At 49.3% G+C, this 17,958-nt stretch overlaps 1 protein-coding gene and 1 long non-coding RNA gene across 2 annotated transcripts in view; one reads left to right on the top strand and one right to left on the bottom strand.

Annotated features, from left to right (window-relative positions):
* Positions 1 to 1,525: 1,525 nt before the first annotated feature.
* Positions 1,526 to 2,903, bottom strand: LOC103305867 (uncharacterized). Its single transcript, XR_508362.4, has 2 exons — positions 2,552 to 2,903; positions 1,526 to 2,411 (listed from the first exon to the last, which is right to left on the bottom strand). It is a non-coding gene; the product is annotated as an uncharacterized LOC103305867 (long non-coding RNA).
* Positions 2,904 to 15,996: 13,093 nt separating this feature from the next.
* The window catches only part of SPTLC2 (serine palmitoyltransferase long chain base subunit 2), a 115,518-nt gene continuing 113,556 nt past the window's right edge, over positions 15,997 to 17,958 (top strand). Inside the window, exon 1 of the mRNA XM_005301661.4 lies at positions 15,997 to 16,242. Coding sequence (XP_005301718.3) covers positions 16,018 to 16,242 — 225 coding nt within the window. The 5' untranslated portion in view covers positions 15,997 to 16,017. The remainder of the gene's footprint in view (positions 16,243 to 17,958) is intronic.

Below are 17,958 nucleotides of genomic sequence, written 5' to 3'. Positions count from 1 at the left end.
GGGGTGGGTGCAGGCTCTGGGACAGAGTTTGGGGGCCGGAGAGGGGGTGGTGGGTGCTGGGGGGGGAGGGGACTGCCATCACATGTGGCTTCCTTCCTCCCCTGCTGCCCCTCACCAAAGCCTCGGTGGGGGATGGGGCTGCCTCTTGCCCAGTGTTTGCAGGAGTGGTGGCTGGGGGGAAACCCAGTCAAACTCTGGTTTTACTCTTTCGTTGATGGGTCACTTTAACCTCTTACAAACCCCTTCCCGCCTCTCTCACCCCCCTTTTCTACTGGGCTTGTTTGATCTTTTCGGTGGAGCCAGATGAAAACCACAAACCCCAGAGAGAGCAACAGGCTGGAAGACTAGACTGAACCCACCACCCACCCAGCCTAGTCCATCCCAGAGCCCAGGACTGAGGGCAAATGTCCCCCCACCCCCGGGCCACCTGCTTCCACTCCTGGCCTCTCCTAGCGCTGCCAGCGATTCTGTGTGGCTGCATTGGGTGGGATTTCAACCGGACCCCCCCCCCCGCTAAATTCACCCCTGTTTTGCGACCACTCTGCACCAAGAGCACCTTCCTTCCCTGCTCTAGAGCTGTTGGATGGCTAGAAAGCTGAGCTGGGTGTTTGATCGATCCGGAATATTATCGTGCCCCCCCCAAAAAAAACCTTAATGTTCACACAGCTTGGGGGGGGGATATTCCTCCCCCCCAAGCCGGTCTATTTTATTGTTGCAGGGCAAACAAAGGAGCCAGAGTTTAATGGAAATATTCAGCCCCTACAGTGGTCTTGCAGCAGGGGAAGCAGAGTTGATGGAAAGGGAACTGGTTTGGATAGGAGCCCCCGTCCCCCTCCTTTGCAAAATAATTTGGGGAGGGGAATCAAATCACTCCGTGCCTCAGTTTCCCCTCTCTCGGGGGAGAAGGGAGAGATAAAAGTCTCAGCCTGCCGTGTTGCAGACCTTTCGCATTCTCCCCTCTTGATGTATTTGATTTCATAGATTCATAGATTCATAGATTCTAGGACTGGAAGGGACCTCGAGAGGTCATCGAGTCCAGTCCCCTGCCCGCATGGCAGGACCAAATACCGTCTAGACCATCCCTGATAGACATTTATCTAACCTACTCTTAAATATCTTAAATATAATGGTTAGAGCAAAATACTTGGAATCAGTACTAGTGGTTTGCTATCACAGGTGACAAGAAGTCAGCATTGGGAATTGACTAGCCCAGGGAGTCCGAACTCCCTGGTTCTATTCCCAACTTTGCCACTGAACAACATGATGTTGGGGAAGTCACTTGACCATCACTTTGCCAATGCATAAAATGACGATATTTATTTTGCTGGGATGGAAGGAGCAGGAGAGAGAGGGGAGAAAAGCTGAGTGCTAAATATAATTGGTCTCTATATTTGGCCTTGGTGCAACCGCTGCTGGAATACGAGGTCCAGTACTGGGGCCCACAATCCAAGAAGGTTGATAAATTGGAGACGGTTCAGAGAAGAGTCACGAGAATGATTAAAGGATTAGAAAACCATCTCTCTAGTGATAGACTCAAAGCTCAATCTATTCAGCTTAGCGAAAAGAAGGTTAAAGGGTGACTTGATTACACTCTATACATATCTGCATGGGGAACAAATATTTAACAATGGGTTCTTCAGTCTAACAGAGAAGATATAACAAATTACTGGCTGGAGGTTGAACCTAAACCAATTCAGACTGGAAATAAGCTGGAAATTTGTAAGAGTGGGTAACTACCACTGGAAGAATTTACCAAGAGTCATGCTGCATCACTGGCAATTTAAGACTGGATGTTTTCCAAAAGATATACTCTAAGCATTATTTTGGGGGTAGTTCTATGACCTGTGTTATACAGGAGGTCAGACTAGATGATCACAATGGTCCCTTCTGACCGTGGAATCTATAAATTGTTTATAAAACAATGAGGTCCTCAGGGGGAAAAAAAAAAGGTGTTACATAGAAGAGTGAGGAATCTGTGCAGGTTCAGGGTAAGATAGATACTTGTCAAATATCTGCGTGAGCATCAAGAATCCTTTCAGCAACTTTACATTTAGGGACCAACCAAGCCTAAAATCACAACAACTGCAGTATTTAATAAAACATTCCAGCAGGGAATAGTGGCTACATGAACACCACCGAATCCTTCAACAGACAAAGTTAAACCATGTTCTTCATGTAATGCATCAAGTAACTCACTGCACCCTGCAAGAACTTACATTGCGGGAAGCAAGGATCTGCTTGAGGAGTCGGTAGAAGTACTGCTGCTGGGAGTTCAGGTAGCGTTTGTACTGGGACTTGAAACAGAGCTGGCGGTATTTCACAACTTCAGGATTGAAGTGTCCATCCCGGAAGAACCTCCCTCTCTCTCACCTGGAATTCACAGCACTAAGTACTGGATCGGGGCTTTCTTCCTGGGTTACACGATCCCGAGTTTAGTTTTGAAACAGACACAGGCAGGCACAAACTCACCCTCAAACAGCAACACCACCGAAAACTACAAAACCAACCCAATATTACAAACCTAGGGGGAATCACGGGGTCAAACACTCACCGACTGAAGCCCCAGCAGCTGCTAAGGTGAGTGAGGTCCACTGCCGAGATTCCTGTCTCCCACCGGACCGAAGCCCCCTAGGTGTCTCCTCCAGGTGAGTGCTGGGGGGGGGGAGGGGAGGGGAGGGGAAGGCTGCAAAGCACACGTGCCTTCTCCTCCCCTCCTGACCTGCAACAGTCCCCGCTGCCTCTGCCTCAGCTCCCGCCCCCCACCAGCGTCTCTCGTTGCCTAGCAGCAACAGCTGCTGCTTCCGGGAGAGCCAGGGAGCTTTGCTTTAGGCAGAGACACTGCGCGGGGCCCTCTTAGGGGCGGGGCCCAATTCAGGGGAATCGGTGGAATCGGCCTAAAGCCGGCCCTGCATCCAGGTACCCACATCAGATATGATGAAAATTTCTGTAAATCTTATTTCATATAAAAGAAAAGGTTCTACCAATCCCAAGGCTCAGACACATTACCTCCCTGGTTAATGAATGTTTCAGATCTTACCCAAATACACGCTACAGCCAATTCTTATTAACTAAACTAAAATGTATTAAAAAACAACACAGAGAGAGTATGGTTAAAAGGTCAATATACATACTGACATGAGTTCAATTCACTGAGGTTCAGATTCATAGCATAGACGGCGAGCTTTCTAGTTGCAAAGAGTTCTTTCAGAAATAGTTCATAGGTTATAGTCCAATAGTTCATAAGTTATAGTCCAAATCTCATATTCAGGGCGTACCAGCATAACTGGGACCTTAGTCTTGCGACTCAAAGTTCCCTTGATGAAGCCTAAGCAGATCTGAGATGACAGACTCAGGACCCAAGGATCTTTTATACAATTTCATGTCTTTTGACAAGCTGTGAGTTCAAAAGGTAATTAGCATGACTTTGAAGTAGGTCCATCACTGGTACTTACCTATAGAATTAACATAAGGTAATTTGCTTGTTCCTCCACCAATCACAGATTATTTGCTATACATATCAAAGAGAGATGAATACAGAGATATCCTGTGTTTACAATTAATTTAAATGATAGGATGTTCTTTTGACCTCTGAATTATCAGGATTCAGCATAGACAGGGACTGTTGATAACATTGTAGACCCTACTCATACATATGTAAATACACAAAAACACAAACATTATCTCCCCACATGTCTTTTGAGGGTAATTTATTTTGCAGGATATTTAACACTTTCTAGCAATGCGTCACAGGCAGCATGAGAAAAAGCATAAAGGTGCTTGTTTGAAAATGTATTAAGTGGGCTTTAGTTGTCTTTTAGCCAAGCTATGTGTACCTAGTTCTTTCGGTGGCTCTGAGCCACACCCTTTGCAGGGCCTATGTGTGGCTGTGAGGATAAAAATCCTGATTCTCCTCTTACTTCCACCAGTTTTACACCAATTACTGCAGTTGAATTAATTCTGATTTACCCTACTGTAAATGAAAAGAAAGTCTAGGAGTTTCTATGTTTATCTCCTCCAGTGGGCATTTCATAAGACAGAGGCGAACTTTTCATAGTCTGAATCCACAAATTACATGAGATGATGAAATATCATATTCTTCATCTCTTACGTCACAGTAGTCTTTGCCAATGTGCCTAAGTCCTGACCTGGATGGACAGCCCCTGCTAAGGATGGGAGAGGAGTTCAGTCCAATGGCCCATTGGTCTTTCTGACAATGGACCAAATGTGGTTATCTGATCATTAGAAGTGACCTGAGATCCACCAAACACCTTTCACAGAGCAGAGACACCAGGCAACTACCAAATGGTAATAAGGTTCAGCTACTACTGACCTGGGCTGGCTTTGAACTGAGAACCTAAAGGAGAAATAGTGAGGATATTGTTAATGGCCCCTATCCTCTTAGTGACTGAGAACATGATAGTCCCTTGCCCTTTTCTAGAAATATCTAGAGTAGGAAAAGAGGTGGGATGGAGGGGTAAAACATGTTAGCTAACCTGTTTTTAATTAAGTAGTGTTTAAGGTATCAATGTCAGAAACAGAACCAAGGAATCTTTTCTCCTAGTGCTTCCTTGATCCATCCAGTCCCCCCAACGGTGGGCTGTATTGGAGTTCGTGTCCTAGAGATGAAAGTCTCAGTATCCCATTCCCAGATGCCTCTGAACCAGGTCACCTTCCCAGATCTATGGCTGGCTGGGAACTGGTGATCTAGAAGTGAAAGTGTCCATATTCTATTAACTAGCACACACCCAGTTGAGAAATCATAATCCCAACTGCAGCCTGGGGACACATAATTAGCATATTGAAAGCCGCTTAAGTCATGCTCTCCTGGTCCACACTAACCCCCCATTTCGAACTAAGGTTCGTTAATAACGTAGCTGAATTTGAAGTACCTTAGTTCGAACTTACCGCGGGTCCAGACGCGGCAGGCAGGCTCCCCCGTCGATGCCGCATACTCTTCTCGCCGAGCTGGAGTACCGGTGTCGACGGCGAGCACTTCTGGGATCGATCCCAGAAGATCGATTGCTTACCGCCAGACCCGGAGGTAAGTGTAGACCTACGTAAGCCTCATAGATGTGTTGAACAGGACTGGAAACAAAATGGAACCCTGCAGAATGCCACATGACAGTGTCCTTTACGAGGTGGATCAATTGCCCCACAGCTTTCTCTGGGAGTGCTCCACAAGGCAAGAATGGAGCCACCCAGGATCTGTACCATCTCCTCCTTTTGACAGCTGCTCCTCATGGTCAATGGTATCATAAAAGGCTGCTGATCGATTAAGCAATATCAGCATGCATACTTGATCTTCATCCATTATCAAGAGGAAATCATCTACCATTGCTGTCAGTGCCGCTTCTGTCTCATACCCAGGTCTGTATGCAGATGAGCAAGGAGATCTGACACAACGAGGTAGTCAGAGAGTTGTCTTACCATAATCTTATCCAGAAATGGAATGAACCAAAATGTTAGAATCAAATGTTGGTTTGCTGAGTGAAATCCACACAACAGTTTCCATAAGAGAAGCTGGCACTCTCCCTGGAACTGACAGTCTCCACCAGTAACAAACCCAGTACTTACCCAGTGGCTTTCACCAGACAGGAATGGAAAATTCAATGTGTCTGTTTTTTTTTACTCTGTGGCCACAAGAGTGAAAATGTTTCAGCCTGCATCCTCCTTTCCCGCAGCCAGATGCTTCAGCTTCCCAGGTACTTGGGCTACTAAGATGCTACTGTATGTTCCATTTGTGGGCACCTGTTCTCTGCAGAGTGCTAGGCCCCCATGTGTCACATGTCTCTAGTAGCTTGAGGAGTTGTATGAAAAAGAAGGGGTACCCAAGCAAATTGTTTAAATTGTGTGGTATCAGGGCTATGCATATCATGTCCCTCCATGCAGAAAACAGGATGCCCCCACCTCAGCTCCCACCCCAGAAGTCACTGGGCTGGCTAGTGCTTGTTGTCACCCTAATTTGTTATGCAAATGAGATCCAAAAAGCAGATTAAGCTCCCTGCCAGAATGTCTAATTAAACTGGAAGCCGCATGACAGCTGATAATCCTGCCAGCCTCTGATTGTTCTCCTTATCGACTGCAATTAGTTTGGCAGCCATTGAACTCAATGGGTTGGGTGAAGAGTCTGAGTTTATTTCCCCCAAGGTAGGGCATGGAAATGAATGTCAAGAGGTTAGCTACTTCCAGGTGCCTTTCCCAGCATGCTGAAGGTTACCCGTTGTTTCCCTGAATGCCAAGAAACACACTACAGTCCCAGGGCTCTCCATGCTGAAAAGAGCTACATAATGCCAGTCTTAATAACAGAGAGACTTTTGTGGACTAGGGAGGCCCACAGAGGTCAAACAAGGGCCCTGTTTAGGGACCCAGGCCATGAAAATACATAAGACCCCAGAAAGAGGGACAATGACTCTCTCCAACTCCCATGCACACAAGAGGTGGAGGAGCTATGGCATGTAGAGATGTGAGTGCCATTTGGTAATGGTCCTACAGAGCAGGTATAGTTGGCAAAGTGACTATAAAATAGCCCCTTCCTTCCCTTGCATGCTTCTGAGTCACACCTGCAAGTTTTGCTGACACCCAGGAGGTTTTACTCCCATTACTCATGCAGGAACTGACAAGCAAGCAGGGGATTGTGCTGTCTCATGTATCACTAACAACACTGACAAAGGCAGAAAGGACCCAGCTGGACTCACCACTCCCAGTGGAAGTTGGTGGCACCAGCAATAAGAAAAAACATCTTCTGACTTGTGAACTGAGCACATTAAGAACCTTCTGCCAGTCTCCTGTGCCTTCCGTCAGAGGAGATCAAAGCAGACATTAATGAAGTTAGGTCAGGTCTACCCTAGAAACTTTTGCCTGTATAGCAACATCATTTGGGTTGGGGAGGAGGGGACAGATTTTCTGCAACATTTCTATACTGGCTAAAGCCCCAGCATAGATGCAGTTATGCTGACATAAAAGTGGTTTTGCCAGTATAAACTGTGTCTTTGCTCGGAGGGTTTTGCCAGCATAGCTATACTAGCATAGGTTTCTCAGCAAAAGTTTTAAATGTAGATGTGATGGGGTGTGTTCCCCACATTCACTCTGAAGGGGTTAATGTAGGCCAGAATGGACAATTAATCTAATGGGTTGCAAGTTGGGAAAATTAAGGTTGAGAGGAAAGCCCTAATTAGGGGAAGCTTACCTGTGTAGGAGAAGGTGGGGCTTCTATAAAGCTCGGGAGCTGCTAGCAGAAAGGAGACTGCAGGGAAGTAGTCTGCAGTTACTTTCTAGGGGGAAGGGGGTGTGTTTAGGGCTGTAGCCTCCTCAGGGGCTCTGGGCAGTGTGGGGCTTGTGTGCACAGCACTGGAGGCCGCTCTTGTCAGTGGAGGTGGTTGTGGCATTTGGTCACTGGGGTGCTCCCCTGTTCCCACCCATCCAGGGCACAGAGAGCTAGGACTCTGTAGGTGGCTGATGAGTTCCCAACCCACCTTCCCCAAGGTAGGCTCTTGCTGAAGGGCCATGGAAGACAGGAACAGGGTTGTCATTTGGATGTGTATATGTGCATATGTATTTGTTTTTCCTAGAGTTAAGTATCTTAGGAAAAATTGTCAGAGCAGCAACCAGCAAGAGTTGGTGGCTGCATGCTGAGACCACCAAAAAATGTGTTGTGAGAATGCCTGGGCTAGACTGAGACAACCATAAGAGCAAGATAGCTTCCAGTGGTGGGGAGGAAATTCTGGAGAGCGGGCTTAAGGAATCTTGTGTGATCCTGCTGGATGAAGGAAGCAGGCTGGTAAGCCTTCAGACAATTGATCTGCAGTTGTACCTTGTCTTCTTAATTTAAGACCCAACAGAGGAGGCTTTATGAAGACTTCAGGAACACGTTGTTTGCCCAGGCAGAGAGGCTGGGAAAGGACTGAGTTTATCAGGGGGGTTAGGAAGGAACTGTTTTTGATTTGAGTTAATAAAACCAGCTGGAGAAGAGGGTTTCTTGCATGATCCTGAAGCATGTATATGCTTCAAAACATTTCTGGGAGAACAGATGCTATGGTGTCAAGTATCAGAGGGGTAGCCGTGTTAGTCTGAATCTGTAAAAAGCAACAGAGGGTCCTGTGGCACCTTTAAGACTAACAGAAGAAGTGAGGTTCTTACCCACGAAAGCTTATGCTCCCAATACTTCTGTTAGTCTTAAAGGTGCCACAGGACCCTCTGTTGCTTTTGACAGATGCTATGAGTTAGGCAATGCTACTGCCTCTGCTGCCCAGCAGGGGGCACTGCAGCATAGATCAGTCCCCAAAACCTGTGTCCTCCAACACTGTGGTTCTTATCCTTTCCAGACACTGTACCCCTTTCAGGAGTCTGAAGCCAGAATCCTGCCTTCCAGGGCTGAAGCATGTAACTTAACTTCATGAGGGCCCCCTGGCAATTGCCCTGCTTGCCGTGCCTTAACACCAGCCTTGCACTAGCAACCCCCTAAACCTGTCCTGTGACTTCTGGGGGTTGACACCCTAGTTGAGAACCACTGCTCTAGATGAGTTGACATATCCCCAGGGGGTCTGTGTACACCTCATTGAGAACTACTGCTCTAACACAGTATTTCTCACCCTTTTTGATACCAGAGAGTGGCTTGCTGCCTCTGTGAAGTGTGTCAGGAGATCTCCAGGACCAGCACTGGTCCATGGACCAGTCATTGAGAAATATTGCAAAACACTATCAGACCAGTACATAAACACAAGTCAGCACCCACTATACCCCCTAGGCTCCCTGTTCCTCTAATCACAACCCCACCCCCCCATACACACACATAAAAGTCTTCTGAGGGAGCCTAGCTGATTTTTTTTGAGAGTCAGGTGGAGAAGGTGAACACTCTATTGTGTTCACAAATCCTGGCTCCAAAAGGTTTTGCCTACCAAGAGCCATTAAAATTGAGCATGCCCCTCCCAGGAGACACACATGGCTTCATTGTGAGTGAAGAGATGAAAATTGGGGTCAGATCAGTGTCTTTATAGCCTCATAGTTATTTTCAGCATAACGTTTTTCATAGACCCAGTGAAATAAAAGCTGCTTGGAGTCTGGCAGAGGCCTGGAGTGCTCACTGTAGAGAAAAACAGCAGAGGAAGCAGAAGGTCTGCTCTGAAGCAGTATCATAAGCTATACCCCTCAGCCCCTCACAGGGAGAGGGTGTATGCTGCTCCAGTCTGGGAATCCAGGGCACAGCCCTCCAGCAGTGCTGTTCAAGGCATTTGCTCCCTTGTGGGGGGCCAGTTAAAGGAGTCAAAACAAAAAGTTTGCTTCCATAGCCAACAAAAAGCAGCATCCTAGGCCTTTAGAAAACCAACCAAACAACAACAAAAAAGGCCTCTAGTCATTTCCCCAGTCAGCAAACCCTGGGGCCAAGGAGATCTGACTAGCAGTCCTATCCCTTCAAAGTACCTGCCTACATTAAGTAGGGAGCCTTATCCTCCCTTTTAAAGACCCACCCATCTCTAGGCTTGACAAGCTCACAGGCACACAGAGTTGAGGCTGATTGTGCCCAGAGGAGCTCTTTAGCCCTTCTCTGTCTGGGGGTGGGGATCTGCCCCATGAGGAGCAGAAACACAGCTCTCTTATGTTACGAAGTTTACTACTAAACCACCAAGAAAGAATCTGGGTATTGTTTAATAAGGTGTATCTACCTCCTCCAGCATGCGCCCGTCACTGTGGTATTTGAATTACTATCCTATCTGAAACCATCACATCCACACGTTGTTGCTCACCTGGTAGATTCAGGTGGATTTGATGGGATGCAAGAGTGCAGTTTATACTTTCTTGAAATTTGCAGCATCTTTTCTGTTGTTTTGTTTTTACTCCATAGGGGATGGCTGGGGCCAGCACTCACTCTCTGATGTATGCTCTCTCTAATTCTTAATAGTATAACAAGCTATGCAAGTGTTGCCAAAATGTAAGGAAGAGGCAGATCCTCAGGTATCTGTCAGAGGTAGATCATGCACTTTGCCCTGGGAGATTCACAGTGTCTTTGGAATTTCATTTTGTGTCCCTACCTAGCACAATGCCATCTCTACCATCACTCTCCTTTTTCCCATCAAAAAGATTTCTTTTCCTCATCCTCCTTGGTGAAAGTCTTTGGTCAATCTTTATAATCTGAGGACATATCTTTCTCACAGCCCTGTGTATTTTGGATCCTGAAACAAAGTCTGCTACAATCTCTCCTCTCTCCCATTGGATGCACAATTGGTCCTCCCTTGCTCTATGCTTTGTCTCCCAATCTTCTCTCTCTACTTTGTGGTCTCTGATTCTGTATTTCAGAAAAGCCTTCAATAATTCTGCACAAATCATTGTGCTGAGATATCTGCTGGCATGACAGTTCTGCACAGGGATCTGTAACAGTCTAGTTTGTTACTTATGGTCTGTTCTTCCTGTTGACTCATATTGGTTTTCTAGGTGTGGGTCTAGTGTCTTGAGCATCATTCAGTTAGGGGTGAAACTGTTTGCTCCACTGATCAGGAGGTTAGTATTGTTGAGGCCTGGAAGGCCTGCTAGATAGCACTGGATTTTGTTTTGGATTAATTCTGCTCCTCTAAAGTTTTGCAGTGAACAAGGTGGGCATATACTACTTAGGCTGAAATGTCCCTGGAAGTCTAGTATTCTTTTATGTATGTTGATGAGGAGGGTGAAGTATCTTAGTTCTGCACTATAGCTGTTGTTTGTCCATTTCTTGTATCCTGTTACAGTTGTTTGCAAACAGGGCCGGTGCCAGCTTTTTTGCCACCCCAAGCAGCAAAGTGGGGAAATAAATAAACAAATAAAGCCGATTGGCGTCACTTTGGTGGCAGTTCAATCGTGTCGCTTCATTCTTCTGCGGCAATTCAGCGGTGGGGCCTTCACTCCCTCTCTTCCTCTTCGGCAGCAGCTCAAAGAGGAAGAGAGGGACTGAGGGACCCGCCGCCGAAGACCCGGACGTGCCGCCCCTTTCCATCCTCCGCCCCAAGCACCTGCTTCCTTTGCTGGTGCCTGGAACCGGCCCTGTTTGCTAACTAAGGTGTAGGGATTTGTCATCACTGATGCTGTGGAAGTAACACCTGACTTTGCTCCCATAGAGTAGAATGGGTAGGTTTATGCTGTCAAATAGTTTTAGTGGTAGTTTCATGACAGGCTTCTACCTATTTAGTGGTTTTCTTATTATACTGTGGACAGCCCACAGAGCTATATCTTGTCATGCTTCTCTAGCCAGAGTACAAGTACACACAGAGACCCTGTCTGCCACACACTGTCTCACTCAGAGTCTGTCACCACTTCAGTGAAATGAAACACCTGTGCTGGCCCATCTCAGCTGACTCTGGCTCATGGGTGTCTTATTGCAGTGCAGACATACCCTCAGTCACACACACTGTGAGTGACTCTCCTTATTTTCTTCTTCATTCAACTTCCCATTCATTTCCTTTTTAGCTCCTCTGCCTTGGTTGGACTCCTCTTCTCTGGAGAGTGGCTGAGAAGGAGGCTGTATTCTCTCCCCTCCCTGCATTCTGAGCAACTTGCCAGGTCCTTATCCAAACAAAGCCTCCAGGTGGGGGCCAGTTGCTGAGCAAATTTGCGACTGTGGTCTTCTTCCTTGCCATATCATCAATCTCCTTGTTTGGCTTTCTGCCCAGGTAAAGGGAGGGAGGTGACACACAGCAATCCACCCCACCTTAGCCTAAGGCACATTCTCACTGCCTATAGAAACTAGGTGCGGTCAGAGCCTTTCCCAGGCTGCTTCATACAGGCTTTAGTGGTAGACAGTTGGGGTTTGGGAGGGAGCTCAACAGCGAGCTGGGCTCCACACAGCAAGGATTTTTAGCTGCTCATGAGCCTGCAGTTACACCAACCATTTACCAAACAGTATAGGGCAGTGGGGATGCTTTATGGTTAGGGGGTATGGAGAAGTCACACTTGCAATGCCTGCAAGTTTTATTTAATGCACAGAACATATAGTTTGTAACTATAAACATCAAGGAGGGGGTGGGTAATTGAAGATTCCATGGTGGCATCCTAATGTAATGGTTCTCAGAAGGCTCCACCCTGCAAAGAGAAGAGTGACAGAATCACAGACAAAGACCATGTTTAAGCTAACTTGCCATTTTGCAGATCACATATTGGTAAATGCCTACCCACCCTGTTCACACTGCAGCCACTTTGAAGCAGCTGGAACAACATTACTAAATATATATATATATATGTGGAGATATACCTATCTCATAGAACTTGAAAGGTCATTGAGTCCAGTCCCCTGCCTTCACAGCAGGACCAGTGGCGTAGCCAGCTTCTAAGAAGAGGGGAATCAAACATAAAAAAGGCACCTCCCCTTGGCTCCTCCTCTGGCCATGCCCCCTTTGGCTCCTCCTCCAGCCGCTCCATGTCCCCTCTGGCCCTGTCGTGCCACCCCCCATTGCCCCCCCCCCCCCCGCTCCTCTGGCCACAGCTGCCGCTGCCATGCTGCGCCCTCCCACTCCTCCAGCCGCACCTGCTGCCCCCCCATGGCTGCCGGCCGTGCTGCAGGCCACCAGCCTGCACCCCCCCCTTGCTCCTCCAGCTGCATGCTACACCCCCTGCTCCTCCGTCCGCGCCCACTCACTCCTCCAGCCGTGCTCGCCGCTCCCCCTATAGCTGCCGTCCGCCAGCCTGCACCCCCCCTCCCGCTTTTGGAAAGGCGGGGGAAGCGGCTGCTTCCCCTGCACCCCGCTAGCTACGCTACTGAGTGGGACCCAAGTACTGTCCCTGACAGATTTTTGCCCCAGATCCCTAAATGGTCCCCTCAAGGATTGAGCTCACAACCTGGGGTTTAGCAGGCTAATGCTCAAATCACTGAGCTATCCCTGCCCCCCAGACTAATGTAAACTGGTTCAAGGACCCTAATGCTGTTTTTTACAGCAAAAGGTGTCTGACCCAGAAATATCCAGTCCAAAGGCCCCAGTTCCCTATCTGCTTAGGATACACACCGGAGAAATGGCATGGGATCACAACATCACAAATAGGCTAAAACTAGGTCTGTAGCTTTCCCAGTCCACCCTTGAGGGCTGAAAATGTTGGATCTTTCACAGAGGGAGGTTCCCTCCCCCCAATTTGTCCAGAGTTTGAATTAAACTTTTGTTCTGTGTTTGTACAACACCTATGACAAAGGGGCCTGGTCCATGAGTGGGGCTCTTAGGCACTCTGGTAGTGCAAATAAATATATGAATTAAATGAATTATTATTAATGTCACTGTGTGGTGCCTCTTAAGGAGAGATGGACCTCAGTCCAACTATGACAAGCGTCAGTCACCTCGCTAGTGGAGAAAATGAAGGTTATGTGACTAGTGGGTCAGGTGACCTAATCAACCTTCTTATAGGGAAGGGCCTGCAGAGTAAAGGAACGGTGACCTCGCTCTAGGAAGGAAGGCTAGGGGACATTCTACTTAAGAGGAGAGAGATACTGACCTAGGGTTGGGACTTGGAGGGCCAAACTCCCAATTGAAAAGAGAGGGAGAGAGATTGAACAATGACCCAGCTCTGGGAAGAGAGACTGCACTAGGTGGGAGGCTGGAGGGCCAATGTGTGAAAGGACTAAATAAAGTGGGTCCCAGAAGGGCAATGTTTTAATTATCTTTTGGATCATGATGTGGAGTAATGAGTCCAAGAAGGGAAACTAAGGCACAGTAGCCTCTGGCTACAACACTAACAACTTAAAGAAAATACCAAGGAGACGTATTTGAGAGCAGAATCTATTTGTGTAAACTTGGAATAACTTGATTGCCTTCCATGGTGTTAGTCTAGATTTTCGCCACCGTGACTGAGAGCAGAATCTGGCCTAAACATTGTTAAACAGCATGTGCCTTCCGCTCTTAACTAAGGACATGAAAGTCACAGCTCAGGTTTTAGCCTATTAAGATACCATTTTCCCACACATTCTCCAGTGTGTCCTCAGCAAAAACTGAAAAGTCAAACCCTAATGTAAAATCAAACAAATAAAAGAAACCCAAGAGACACTCCCCAAACTTTGGACACCCCTTTTCATGTTTTCATTATGCATCAAGCAATAAAGGGTGAGCACAAATGCTGACTTCTTGCAGATCACCTTTTCTATGGAGTAATTCTTATGTGAGGATTAGTGACCCAACTTCTAATTGGATGATTAGATTTATTCCCAGAATAAATACTGTATTTCCTGTACTCTTTAATTTGCCATATTTTAGGGTTACCATATCTCATAAATAAAAAAAGAGGATCCTCCACGGGCCCTGGCCCCGCCCATTTCCCCACCCTAGCCTCGCCCCAACTCCACCCCTTCCTCACCCTAACTCCGCCCCCTCCTCCCTTCCACTCCCAGCCAGGGGGAAGGGGCTGCCCCAGTGCTACCGGCTTCAGGGTTTGCCGGGCAGCCCCCAGACACTGCGACCCCCAGCCGGCGCTTCCCCAGCCCAGCTGGAGCCCGGGAGGGGAAGCGCCCAGCCGGGGGCGCAGGGTCTGGAGGCTGCCCGGCAAACCGTGAAGCCGGAAGCGCTCGGGCTTTGGGCAGCCCCTATGCCTCCGGACCCTGCGCCCCCAGCCGGGCACTTCCCCTCCCGGGCTCCGGCGGCGCAGGGTCCGGAGGCACGGGGCTGCCCGAAGCCGGTAGCGCTCGGGCAGCCCGGCTCTTAAACAGAGCCGAAGAGGAGCAGAGCCTCCAGCCGCAGCGGCTCTGCTCCTCTTCGGCTCTGTTTAAGAGCCGGGCTGCCCGAGCGCTACCGGCTTCGGGCAGCCCCGTGCCTCCGGACCCTGCGCCCCCAGCCGGGCACTTCCCCTCCCAGGCTCCGGCGGCACAGGGCCGGAGGCACGGGGCTGCCCGAAGCCGGTAGCGCTCGGGCAGCCCGGCTCTTAAACAGAGCCGAAGAGTCTGAGAGGAGCAGAGCCGCCATTTTCCCGGACATGTTCGGCTTTTTGGCAATTCCCCCCGGACGGGGGTTTGACTGCCGAAAAGCCGGACATGTCCGGGAAAAAGAGGACGTATGGTAACCCTACCATATCTATTTATCTATCTTACCTTCAACCATAAGGTCTTGTTTATGTTCGAGCTTGTAGAGCTGAAACTGTTTTCAAACAGGTCTACAGCCAGGTTTCAACAAGTTATCATCCATGCCTGATATGGGCACCAATTCAGCAAAGAATTTAAGCACATGCATAACTTTATGTACAGTTTTAAATCCGACTGACTTAATTTCTGCTGGGTTGCTGTTTGCAGGGGTTCTCACACACTGAGTCCTTCCTCCAGCTGGGTGGGGGCTGAGTTATACCTCCTGCAGAATAAGCTCCAGCCCCCCTAAAGAATTCATAGATTTTAAGGTTAGAAGGGACCATTAGGCTCATCTTACCCTGACCCCTGCACAATACAGGCCAGAGAATTTTACCCAGTAATTTCTCCATCAAGTAGGGTGACCAGAAAGCAAATGGAGGGGTGGGGAGTGGGCAATAGGAGCCTATATAAGAAAAAGACTCAAAAATCGGGATTGTTCCGATTGGTCACCCTACCATCAAGCCCACATAGGAGCCAGCTGTGGAGTCACACAGGGGCCGGCCATGAGGGGCCGCAGACAGGAACACACCAGAGGCGCTGGCACCCCCCTCTCCAGGGCTCTCCTCGGCTCTCCTTCATCGAACCCACCCCCCAGCACTGGCTAGAGCCCATCCACAGACCAGCTCTTCTATCCTGTCATTGCCCAACGCCTACCTTTTGATCCCGCCCACCCCCGATTCTCTGTCCTGCGATTGGGTAGCTCATGCTCTTCCCTTCGGCCTCTGTGGAGCTATGCCGGGAAATTGGTCAGCTCGTCCCCTGCGCCGCGCCTCGCCTCGCCTGGATTTTTTTGGCCCTGTGATAGGGTATGGCCTCTCGGGGGACCCGCCCCTCTTCCCTGATTCCCCCCGTTGGTACGCGGGCCTGTCGTTGGATCGTGTTCCCTTTGGCCACGCCCCCTCTCCCTTGGCCCTCGCCCCCTGTCTCACGGAATCGCAGATGTATTTGAGCGCGGGCCCCGCCCCTGGATGACGCGAACACGTGTGATTGGCAGTCGGGTCGGGCTGGGTTTCCGCTGCCGGGCGGGGGTGGTGGCGGACCCCAAGCGGCCGGAGGGAGCCGGCAGGATGGAGCGGCCGGAGCAGGGCCTCGGGGAACCGGACTCCCACCCCCGCGCCAACGGCTGCAGCCTGACGGGATACGGGGCGCTACGGAACGGATACGTGCGGGGCCTGCCCGAGACCGAGACCGAGGTGTGGGGCCGGGAAAGCCGGGCGCGGAACGGAGGGGCCGCCGGCCCGGGGCTCCACACCGGGAGGCGGGCGCGGGGGTCCGAGCTCGGCTGCCCGAGGGGAGGCGTGGGGCTGGGACCGGTCCCTGCATGGGGTGGCCAGGGGCCAGTGTGGCGGCGCGGAGCCTGGCCCGGCTTGCGGCTTCCTGCTCCGTAATCGGGAAAACGGGACGCGCCCGTCCCAGCTTCGCCGCCCGCGGGCTTCGCAGCGAGCGGTGCCGCCTCGGACCCGCCTGGCATAGTGGGGACCCCACAGGGTGGCAGGCAGCCCTGCTCCTTGGCCTGAGCGAGACTCGGCCTTGCGGAGATGCTGGGGCCAGGTGTGGAGGCGCAGATGGGAACTGGCCTGAGGCGCTGGGTGCCCCCCGGGCCCTGGCACGAGTGGAGGGGCCGCCAGGCAGGGCGGGGGGGCCGGCGCACGGGTCCTCACTGCGGCTCTGGGGAGCCACCTGGTTCTCCCGTCGCGCTCCTGTTGGCCGTGTGCGTGAGGCTGCCCACCCCTGACAGCAGGAGGGGGCTGTGCTGCAGAGTGTCTGCTTTTCTAGGGCTGGCTGGGGAGGAGAGAACTGGCAGAGCGTCAGAAAGGCCCACCGGGTCAGACCAATGGTCCATCTAGCCCGGTGTCCTGACTTACCAGTGGCAGGTCCTTCAAAGGGAATGAACACAACAGGGCAATTATCAGGTGATCCATCCCCTGCCCTGATCCATCCCCTGCCCTCCAGTCCCAGCTTCAGGCAGTAAGAGGTTTAAGTACAGCAAGCGTCCTTCATGGGGTTGTGTCCTTGATCATCTTGGCTAAAACCCATTGAGGGATCTATTTTCCAGGAATTTACCTTTTTTTTTTTTTGAGCCCAGTTGTACTTTTGGCCTTCATGCCATCCCCTGGCAATGAGTTCCAGAAGTTGACTGTGCTTTGTGTGAAGAAGTAATTCCTTTTCTTTTCTTTGTTTTAAAACTGCTGCTTATTTATTTAATTGGGTGATCCCTGGTTTACGTGTTACACTTCCTTACTCACTTTCTCCACACCATTCTTGATTTTATAGATCTGTCATATCCTCCCTTAGTTGTCTTTTCTAAGCTGAACAGTCTCTAATCACTTTTGTTTCCCTTCTCTGTAATTTTTCCAATTCAAATATATCTCTTTTCAGATGGTGGGACCAGAGTTGCACTCAGTATTCAAGGTGTGGATGTACTATAGATTTATGTAGTGGTGTTATATTTTGTCTTAGTATCTATCCCTTTCCTAATGATTCCTAACACTGTTAGCTTTTTTTTGCCCGCTGCTGCACATTGAGCAGATCTTTTCACAGAACTATCTATGATGATTCCAAGATCTTTCTTGAGTGGTAACAACTAATTTCTACCACATACTTTTGTATGTATAGTTGGGATTATGCTTTCCAATGGACGTTACTTTGCATTTATCAACATTGAATTTAATCTGCCATTTTCTTGCCCAGTCACCCAGTTGTGAGATCCCTTTGTAACTCTTCAGTCTGCTTTGGAGTAATTTTGTTTCATCTGCAGACTTTGCCATCTCACTTTTTACTCCTATTTCTAGCTCATTTATGAATCTGTTGAACGTCTCTAGTCCAAGTGCAAATCCTTGAGGGACCTTGCTATCTACCTCTCTGTGAAAACTGACCGTTTATTTCTGTCCTTTGTTTCCTATCTTTTA

The sequence above is a fragment of the Chrysemys picta genome, chromosome 4 (assembly GCF_011386835.1).
Source record: "Chrysemys picta bellii isolate R12L10 chromosome 4, ASM1138683v2, whole genome shotgun sequence".
In the NCBI taxonomy this organism is placed as follows: Eukaryota; Metazoa; Chordata; order Testudines; family Emydidae; genus Chrysemys; species Chrysemys picta.
Note: the sequence above shows the minus strand (reverse complement) of the source record. Positions and strands in the feature narration are given on the sequence as shown.